This window comes from Marmota monax, unplaced genomic scaffold, assembly GCF_021218885.2.
Source record: "Marmota monax isolate L192 unplaced genomic scaffold, Marmota_monax_Labrador192_F-V1.1 WCK01_AAM20220418_F8-fsc00092, whole genome shotgun sequence".
Classification (NCBI taxonomy): Eukaryota; Metazoa; Chordata; class Mammalia; order Rodentia; family Sciuridae; genus Marmota; species Marmota monax.
In genome coordinates this window covers 4,418,407-4,429,261 of record NW_026692583.1, presented here as the reverse complement: position 1 = coordinate 4,429,261, position 10,855 = coordinate 4,418,407, and the positions used below count along the sequence as shown (strand labels likewise).

General features: G+C 40.1%; 1 protein-coding gene across 1 annotated transcript; it reads right to left on the bottom strand.

Annotated features, from left to right (window-relative positions):
* Positions 1 to 450: 450 nt before the first annotated feature.
* LOC124093538 (disintegrin and metalloproteinase domain-containing protein 1b-like) lies at positions 451 to 2,949 on the bottom strand. Its single transcript, XM_046445988.1, has one exon. It carries the CDS (start codon positions 2,947 to 2,949, stop codon positions 451 to 453), a length of 2,499 nt encoding a protein of 832 aa, XP_046301944.1.
* Positions 2,950 to 10,855: the final 7,906 nt, after the last annotated feature.

The window sequence follows — 10,855 nt, the reverse complement described above, 5'->3', positions numbered from 1 at the left end:
CAAGCACACATGACCAAATGTCCTTGCATAATAGATAGTTATTGCTTGAAATGAAAATCTCAGTGATAGAAATAAATTCAGGAACATACTGTACCATATGTCAAACAACAACTTACATGAAAGATAGCATGTTGTGAAAAACAGTTTCTGGCAACTGAAAAAACCTGACCCAAAGAGACAAGGACATTGATGTCCAAAGATACATGTGGTAAGTTCAAAGAAAATGTGTAAAAGCAAGAAGTACTAAAATATTTAATATATTGAGTAAACATTTATTAAAAGGAATAATAAAAATGGAAGAATCTGTACTCCCACATTAGTGTATTTTTAGACTGTAGAATTGCAGTCAGAGCCACTGAAGCTATCAGTTCTCGCTTAACTTTTGCTTTACTGAGCTTCCCATTCCCATTCAGTTCTTGAGGAGTTTGTATATTTAGAGTCATCTTCCTACTACTCTGGTGGCGGTTCTGGTGGTGGTTCTTCCCCTCCTTCTGGTGGGGCCTCTCCTTCTGGGGCTGGCTCTGCTGGGGCCTCTCCTTCTGGTGGGGGCGCTTCTGCAGGAGGTGCTTCTGCAGCTGGTGCAGGTTCTGCTGCAGGTGGTGGGGGTGCAGGTTTTGCTTTTGAGCTTTCAGACATTAAGAAGCAGCAAACCAATATAACCACTAGAATTATTAAAATTAATATAATAAAGGCTAATAGTGTGACGTCTAGACCTCCTTCATCCTTTCGGCTACCGGTTTGATTCTGACCACCACCACCACCATCACCTTCACCTGGTGGATTCTCCCCTTCTGATTCACCAACAGGGCCACTGTCCACACTTCCCCCATTTCCCCCTTCCTTTACACAGTCAGGGGGTTCAAAGCCAAAATCACAATGACAGTTCCCTAAATCATTACAGACTCCTTTTGAATTACAATTTTCTTCTGGCTTACATTCAAATGTGGACTCAATGGCATCTGTACAAACAGTTCCTTGGCAGTCTTTCTTTTCAGCACAGTAAGTGTTATTTCTCACATCCCCATCATCAACAGTATCGGTCCCCTTGTAGGCATTCATGCTCCAGCACCAGTCGTCTCCATTAGGCACCTGGATCAATGTATAATCTTCTTTAATTTCTGGTAAAGCACTAACACCAGTACAGATAAGTTTGCCACAATACATATTTTCTTCTGAACACTTAACATAGTTGTTATTCTCATCAGTAGGACGGCCACAGTTTCCAAACCGGTCCCCTCTGCTATTTATTGATTTGTAACAGTCCGCTGGGGCCGACACTGAGTCAGACCCAAAAATATCTGAGCACTGAACACTAGGGTCCATGCATACACCACTAAGGCAAAGGTACATTTGGCGACATACTGTACCATCTTGCTTATACCTGTCTCCAGGGCACAGTGCAGAACTACCATTACAGTATTCTGGGAGGTCACATGCTCCTATTACAGAACGGCAAGTGCGTCCAGCAGTTTGGAATTTACATCCACTACAACAGGCTTCATTACTACACTCAGCCCCCTCCTTCAGTTTGCATTCATCGGTACAGCACTCGTTCGTTTCACATTGGTCACCACAGTCACACTGCTCCGCCTCTTCAATCACACCATTACCACAACTAGCAGTCTCCCTCTTGCGGCTTCTGTGCCGTGGCTTATTAAAGAGGCAGGCCCCTTTGTGTTCATGAAGGAAATGGTAGAAGTCGTCAGAGCTACAGTTGCTGAAGCCACTTTCTCTGGTGATGTTTTCATGCATGAGGCAAAAGTGCTTATCTTTACAAATGCAGGCCGCATGGTCGTGCTGAATACCCAGGTTGTGCCCGAGCTCGTGGACCATGAGCGCTGCAAACAGGAGGATGTCTTCGTGATGGAAGGATTCAACGGCCGCCGCAAAACTACCTGAACAGGCACCATTGAGAAATGCCTGGCCCATGGTCTCTCCAGGATGATGCCCAACGATCATGTGGGCAACATCATGCCTCACACGGTGCGAGAGCTTCTCTTGTCTCCAGCTGTTGAAATTCCTGAGTGTAACTTGCAGGTCCACTGGGACCTCTATGAGGTCCCCCTCAGTCCAGATCTCCATTCCAGCCAGCACCACCTCTGTGTTTATTCCCCTGGTGAAGACATTGGCCAGAGCAATGATGTCCACTACTCTCTGGACTGTCTCATTGATGTTACTGCCCCACATCTGGAACCGCTGGTTGTTGACAATGACAAACATCTCCACGTACTTGGTGCGTGACCACAAGTAGGACAGTGCCTGTAGTTGAAGAGGATTCCTGCTCCCTTGTTGCTGGCTGGTGGACACTGGTCTGTCTTGGGAAGTGACACCACAGGAGACTCGAGCTTGATGTGCCATGGTGTATAACACATGCTCAAACTGTTTGGAAGAGAGCATGGGCTTGATGCCGTAGGATGTGTCCTCCTTAATCAGGATGCCCCTGAGGCCCAAACAGGTGTTGACAGAAACAAAAGACCCTGGCACTCCTTCTATGTAGCCCTCATAGTGGCAGTCCTGTGAGATGGAAGGCGTTTCTTGCCCCAGGATGCCATTGTGGTAACTGTAGATGGGGAAGTTACTTACAGAATAGTTTCTTTTCACTTTGAGGCGAATCACTTGCTTTTGGCCCTGCATAAACAGCATGTACGATGCCTTTCCCACTGGGTCTTCATGCCCCTCCACTGACAGACTCTTGGGGATGACTATTTCATAAGAAGAGTAATATATGGATTCCATGTCACAGTATATACTTGGGAGAAAAATTATCCCTAGCAGCAACATGGTCACCAACCTGACACACAAAAGTCCTGGCACTGGCCCTAGCCTCAGACGCTTCATCTGGGGAGCCCAAACCTGAATCACTCTTCTAGCCTCATGCAAAACCATGTGAGATTTCCATGGAGACGATGGGGAAGAGTCAAAGTCTCTCATCAAGGCCAACACTGACATGGCCCCAGTGAGTCAGTTGATGCCCTGGAGCCACTGTTCATCAACGGTGGCCCTCTCTGACACACAGACCCTCAGATGCAGGTCTGAGCATCAGATCTATGTGGGCTGCCTACACAGTGGTGACTTCCCACCTCTGAAAGGTTAGCTTTCTGGCTGGGTCTTGGCTGGTCCTTCTGATCTCTCTGATACCTTCAGACACGTTCCATTCCTGTTGATGTCCTCTTTCAGAGTGGGCTTCAGTGCTCCGTCACTAAAGTCCTTTTGACATGATGGAGGGATGTATCGTGAAGAACTGCAAACTCTACAGTGCAGGACTACCTTGAGAGAGGAAACAAAATCTCCATGCCTTCCTCCACTGGGCCACACAGAACACCCTTCCCCCACCCTTCCTGTTGTCAGTTGCTCAGCTAACTCCAAACATTCCAGAGCAGGGGGTTTGGAGATTTCTTTCTAGTGGGCACACTCCATCACCCATTTCCTCTCTTCTAAAACCTTTGCTCTGTAGCAAATGAACATCTGACCCCAGAGTAATCTTTCCCTCTTGGTGAAGCATTATAGATATATACACATCTCAGAGACCAGTCTCTTAGATCAGGCTAGTGCAGTGGCTTCCCTGTACTTGCTGTAGAGCCCAGTGGGCTGGTGACCTGTGGGGAAGGGACAGTAGTACTTTTTGTTTCTTGTGGCCATGGGAATTGAACATGGGGTCTTGCTTATGTGAGGCAAGCACTCACCACTGGCTGTGTTCCAGCCTAGTAGCACTGTTTCTGAACATCATCTCAATTCAGTTTCTCAAGTTGACTTTATAACACTGTCCACAAGTGTGTATGGGAGATGCCATCTGTTAACTCCAGTTAACAGGAGTGGCCCCCTGTTAACGTGATTAGCATGCCACACTGGTTGGTATCTCCAGGATCATACCCTCTTAGTGTATCCCTGACATGTTGGTATCCTCAGATTATGTCTGTTGAAGGCTTTGTATACTGGAAGTCTTTTCTGTTTTCAGTGGCTACTTCTGCTTGCTCATCCTGACCACACTCTCTCCCTCCCCCAGAGTTAGAAGATTGCTCATCCAAGAGTGGATGAACAGGAATTATTTTTTTGGATGAATAAGTGACTCCTAGATGTGGGTGCTATAGAGCCTCATCTGTTGCATGTCAATTAATTTTACTTGTTTTGTGTCTGTCTGGATGGGTAGAAAAGGCCTTCAGAAAAGCTCACATGCCACATACAGCTGGTTAATGCACAGGTATGGTGTCCAGATTTCCCTCCTAGTTACATTTTATTTATTTTATTTTTTATTTGTTGCTGTGGATCAAACCTGGAGCCTCAGAAGCAAGCGCTCTACCCCTGAGCCACAACCCCAGCCCTTACTAATTTCTCATTGCCTCATGTTTCACTGAAACTCCTAGAAGAAGTTAAAAGCACTTCCATGTGTAGCCTCTAGAGGGATCCACTTGTACCTAAATTTTTGCCTTGTTATAGTGGTCCCTTTCTAAAGGTGGTCCTTTCACTTGCATGTGGGGGTCTCCTTTTATTTCTGTTTCTCCTGGGCTTTATTTAATACTAGTTCCTCCTCTCTTTTATATCTTATACATTTTTCCATTGGCTTAACATCCTGAGGTGCTGTAATATCTTTCCTTAGTAAAAACTATTCCTTTCAGCCTACATCACAATCCAGTAGTGATCCAGATCTTGTCTTTGTTTGATAACGAATCCCTGAAAAGGTCACATACTTGCTGTGTCCATTCTTCATCACCAAATGCATCTTTTTAACATTCTTTTTTAAAATATTTTTTTAGATGTTGATGGATCTTTATTTTATTCATTTTATTTATATGCGGTGCTGAGGATTGAACCCAGTGCCTCACACATGAAAGGCAAGCACTCTACCACTGAGCCACAACTCCAGCCCTTAACATTCTTTTTAAAAAATTTTTTTAGTTGTTGATTGACCTTTTTTTATTTGTATGTGGTGCTGAGAATCGAATCCAGTGCCGCACACATGCCAGGCAAGTGCGCTACCGCTGAGCCACAACCCCAGCTCCCCTTAACATTGTTTTTTTTTTAATATTTTTTTAGTTTTTAATGGACTTTATTTATTTTCATGTGGTGCTGAGAATCGAATCCAGTGCCTCATACATGCAAGGCAAACACTCTACCACTGAGCCATAACCCCAGCCCTTAACATTCTTACTATTCAACATTTTCTAAAAATTTTTGTATTGCAACGTAATATTTGTACATCTTTGTAGGTTACATTGTGGTAATTCAATACATGTGTACAATGTATAATCATGGTAATAACCATTTCCATCTCTTCACACATTAATTGTTTCTATGTTTTGGTTTTGAAATATGTCATAGATTATTTTAAACCAGTTACCTTTCTGTGCTCTAGAAAAAAAGTGAGCCAATTCTTTCTCTCAGTGTTCTAATGCCTGTTATTTAACTTCTTCCCTCCCTTCTTTTCTTTATCCTTCCCAGTGTAGTGCCTACTATTCCATCCCATTCTGCTCTTCCATGAGTTTCACTTATTATTTCTACAAATGCATGAGAACATAAGCACTTGTCTTTTTGTCTGGCTTATGGTACTTAGCATAGTGACCTCTAGTTCCATCCATTTGGCTAAAAATGACAGGATTTCATTTTTATGGCTGAATAATATTCCATTGTGTATATATACACCACATTTTCTGTATTCATTCTTGCTGTTTTGAATAGTGGTGCAATGAACACGGGAGTGCATGTATCTTTCTGGTATCTTCTCTGGATGTTTACCTGGTTGCAGAATTGTTGCATCATATAGTAGTTCTTTTCTTAGTTTTTAGAGGACTCTCCATGTTGTTTTCCATAATGGCTGTACTAATTTGCATTTCCACCAGCAGTCTATAAATGTTCCCCTTTTTCCACATCTTTGACAGTGTTTGTTATGTTTGTTATGTCTTAGGTGATAGCCCTTTTAATGGATGTGAAGTGATATGTCATTTTGACTTGCATTTCCCTGATGATTAGTGAGATTGCACATTGCTTCATATACTCCTTGGCTTTTTGTGTGTCTTTTTTTGTTTTGTTTTCTTTTCAGCTTTTTTTTTTTTTTTTTCAGTACTGGGTATTGAACCCAGGAGCATGCTGCCACCAAGGCACATTCCCTACCCTTTTTATTTTTATTTATTTATTTATTTGGCAGTATCAAACCCAGGGTTTCATGTATGCTAGGCCAGTGCTACACCACTGAGCCACATCCCCAGACCCCCTTTTTTATTTTGAGACAACCTTATTAAGTTTGCTAAATTTCTGAGGTTGGCCTTGAACTTGTGATCCTTCCACCTCAGCCTCCCCAGTTGCTAGGATCACAGGTGTGCACCACAGAGCCTAACTGTGTTTTCTTTTGAGAAAAAGTGTTGTAGTTCCTTAGCCCATTTTTAAATTGGATTTTGTTGTTGCTGGGGTTTGTTTGGTGTTCAGCTTTTTTAGTTCCTTATGGATTCTGGATATTAAGTCCTTATCAGATGAATAGTTTGCAGATATTTTCTCCCATTCCATAGGATGTCTCTTATCTCTGTTGATTCCTTACCTGTTCAGAAGCTTTACAAATTCCTTTTGTCCATTTTTCCTTTGGTTGTCTGTCCCATTGTCATTCAATCCAAAAGTTCATGAAGTGTTTCCCCTATGTTTTCTTGTAGTGATTTCAAAGTTTCAGGATTTACATTTCAATGTTTGATCCATTTTGAGTTCATTTTTTGTGTTTGGTTAGAGGAAAGGATCTGTCGTGATTCTCCTGCATATGTATACTCAATTTCTGTCAGCACCACTTATTGAAGAGACCTTTTTTTTCTACTGTGTGTTCTTGGCACCTTTGTCAAGATCACTTGGCACAATGAACATGGATTAATTTTGGAGTTCTTCATTTTGGTCCATTGTGTCTGTTTTTTTAGGATATTACCACACTGTTTGGTTACTATAACTTTGTAGGTTATTTAGGAGTAAGATATTGTGTTGTCTGCATGTTGGTTGGTTTTTGTTCAAGATTACTTAGGCCATCCTAGGTTTTTTATGGTTCCACATGAATTTAGGATTTCTTTTTCTAATTTTTGTGACAAAGGTATCTGATATTCTCATGGGAATTTCATTGAATCTGTTGATTGCTTTCGGTAGTGTGGTTATTTTAACATTTTTTCAACACAGACTGTTCATTTTTTGTGCGTCTTATATAATTTCTTTCATCAATGTTTTAAATTTTTGTTGTAGAGATCTTTCATTTCTTTGTTCAAATTTATTCCAAATTAATTTTGTTTGCAGTTATTGTGAAGGGTTCCTTTCTTAATTTTTATTTAAGCAAGCTCATTATTAGTGTATAAAAATGCTACTGTTTCTTCTATGTTGATTTTGTATCATAAAACTTTACTGAATTTATCCATCAATTCTAACAGCTTTTTGATGGAACATTTAGGTTTTGCTTTGTGTAAAAATATGCTGCCTGCAAACATGGATAATATAATTTTTTCCTTTCCAATTTAGATATCCTTTCTTTCTCTCTCTTGCCTAATTGCTCTTGCTAAGACTTCCAGTTCTACATAAAGAGACGATTGAAGTGGTCATCCTTCTCTTGTTCCTGATCTTAGAGGAAATGTTTTCAGCTTTCCCTCATTCAGTATAATATTGGGTATGAGTATTTCTTTTTAATATATATAGCTTTTAGTATTTTGAGGTATGTTTCTTTCTTACCTAATTGGTGAGTTTTTAATCATGAAGGGATGTTGAATCTAGGCATGTGCCCTACCACTGAGCTACACCACAAGCTCCAAGATATTGAATCTTATTGATGCTCTTCCGCACCTATGAAGATGATACAGTTTGTGTCCTTCATTCTCTTGATGTGTCACATCACGTTTTTTGATTTGTGTAGGTTGATCCATCCTTGCCTCTCTGGGATGAATCCCACTTGATCATGATATGTGATGTTTTTGATTGCTATTGAATTCTTTGGTTAGTATTTCACTGAGGATTTTGCCTCCATATTCATCATGGATATGGGTCTGTAGTTTTCTTTGTTATCTCTGTATGTGGTTTTAGATTCAGGGTAATATTGGCCTCATTAAAAAATTTGGCAGAATTCCTTCCACTTCAGTTTTTCAGAATAGTTGAAGAAGAATTGGAAACCACCCTCCTCCTTCTCCTTTTTCTCCTCCTCTTCTCCTTCTTCTGTGTGTGTTGTGTGCACAAACATGGGGCATAAAACACTTAGGGCCTTGCCCTAGACCTTTCTTTAAATGTTCTGTAGAATTCACTAGTAAAGCTGTCGGGTCCTGACCATTTTTTAGATGGGAGATTTATTCATTCCTTTAATCTCATTTCTTATTATTGATATGTTTAGATTTTGTCTTTCTTCTTGATTCAGTTTTGGTAAGTTGTATGTGTTCAGGGACTCACCGGATTCTTCTAGGTTTTCCACTTTTTTAGTATATAATTGTTCATAGTAGTTTCTTGTGGTCCTTTGTATTTCTGTGGTATTAGTTGTAAGGTCTGTTTTTTCATCTCTGAATTTATTTAACTTCTCTTTTTGTTCTTGTTTAGTCTTGCTAAAAATTTGCCAATCTTTATCCTTTCAAAGAACCGATTTCTTTCTTTCATTGATCTTTTGTAATTTTTTTTTTTTTGAGATTTTGCAGGAAGCCACCCAAATGAGGGTCTTCTCTAGATATGGCAGCCAGGGAAATTTTAGGTTTAATCTTAGGAACTATTCCTAGCTCTCCCACGCAATAGATTACACAAGGCACATGACCTTTATCTCCACTCTACTAGGAAGATCCCTTTTAGTGGCTCTGGAGATTGGTGTAACCCATTGGGAACTGGACAACCCACCTTCAACCTTTTTTGGTGAAGAACATTCTGTGGAAAGTCTTTGATGTTCCCTGATATAAATAAAGCAAGCGCAGGCTCCATTTTGCTTTTTAGTATAGAAGCTTGATCCATATAATCAGCTTGTCCATCCTGCCCCTGCTTTTTGAAATTATTTTCTGTATCCTGTGGTTTTTTTCCTCATTCTATTTTTCTTAGCTTTTATTTTGCAGCCAGCCCATTCCACTGAGAGGAACTCATTCCCATCACCCACGTGGGAGGCAGGCGAGAAGATTTGATTTTATTTATTTCTGCTTTGGCTATTTATTTACTCCTACTGATTTTGAGTTTGGTTTGTTTTTACTTTTCTAAGTCATTGATTCCATTCTTTTCTTTTTTCCTGCAGTGTGAGGACTCAGGTCCCCACACATGCTAGGCAAACAAGCACTCTACCACTGAGCTATATCCCCAGTCCTTGAGTAAATTCTTAGGTTGTTAATTTTAAATTTATTTTTTTTTTTTTTTTTTTTTTAATATTTATTTATTTATTTATTTTAGTTCTCGGCAGACACAACATCTTTGTTTGTATGTGGTGCTGAGGATCGAACCCGGGCCGCACGCATGCCAGGCGAGTGTGCTACCGCTTGAGCCACATCCCCAGCCCCAATTTATTTTTAATGTATAAATTTATTGTTATAAAATTCCCTCTCAGAACTGCTTTTCTATATCCCACAGATTTTGATATGTTGTGTGGTCATTTCCTTTTGTTTCTAGAATTTTTAAATTTCTCTGTTAATTTCTTCAATTACCCATTGGGCATTTGGAATCATTATTCAGTTTCCATTAGTTTGTGTTTTCCATTCTTCTTGCTGATTACTACCTATGTTCTGTTGTGGTCTGAAAATGTACATATGATTTAAACTTTTTTTAATTTATTGAGAGTTGATTTGTGACCTAACATCTCATCTGTCCTGGAGAATGTTCCATGTGCTAAAGAGAAGAAAGTGTGTTTGCTGATATTGGGTGAAATGTTCTATAAATATCTGTTATTCAGTTGGCTCTGTAATATGGTCCAATGTGGAAGCTTCTTTGTTGATTTTCTGACTGGATGAACTGTACATTGAAAAAAGTGGAGTACTGGAGCCTTTCTCTTCTTTTAGATCTAATATTGTTTGCTTTATGGATTTGAGCAGTCCTATGTTGGGTGCATATATATTCACAATTATCCTGTCTTTTATCACTACAAGCTGACCTTATTTGTGTCTTTTTATAGTTTTTTAATTAAGTTCATCATATCCTTGTGAGTATAGCTATTCCTGCTCACTTTTAGTTTCCATTTATGTGGAACCTTTCACTTTCAGTCTGTGTGTACCTTCCTCCTCCCCATTTAATATGCAAGGTATTGAACTCAGGGTCTTGCAAATGCTAGGCAAGCATTATACCACAGAGCTGTGCTACAGCCCTCTTTAAATTTTGAGACAGCGTCTTGCTAAATTGCCCAAGCTGGTCTGAAACTTTTGACCCTCCTGCATCAGCCTCCTGAGTAGCTGGGAATACAGGCATGCACCACCATGCGAGGCTAGTCTGTGTATCTTCACCAGTGAAGTAAGTTTCTTGTAGGCAATATATAGTTGGGACTTGTTTTTTTATTCATTTGGTTAGTCTTTGTCTCTTGATTGGTGAATGTAATTCATTTACATTCAAAGTCATTATTTTTTTTATTGATTGTTCAAAACATTACAAAGCTCTTGACATATCATATTTCATACATTAGATTCAAGTGGGTTATGAACTCCCATTTTTACCCCAAATACAGATTGCAGAATCACATCGGTTACACATCCACATTTTTACATAATGCCATATTAGTAACTGTTGTATTCTACTACCTTTCCTATCCTCTACTATCCCCCCTCCCCTCCCCTCCCATCTTCTCTCTCTACCCCATCTACTGTAATTCATTTCTCTCCTTGTTTTTTTTCCCATTCCCCTCATAACCTCTTATATGTAATTTTGTATAACAGTGAGGGTCTCCTTCCATTTCCATGCAATTTCCCTTTTCTCT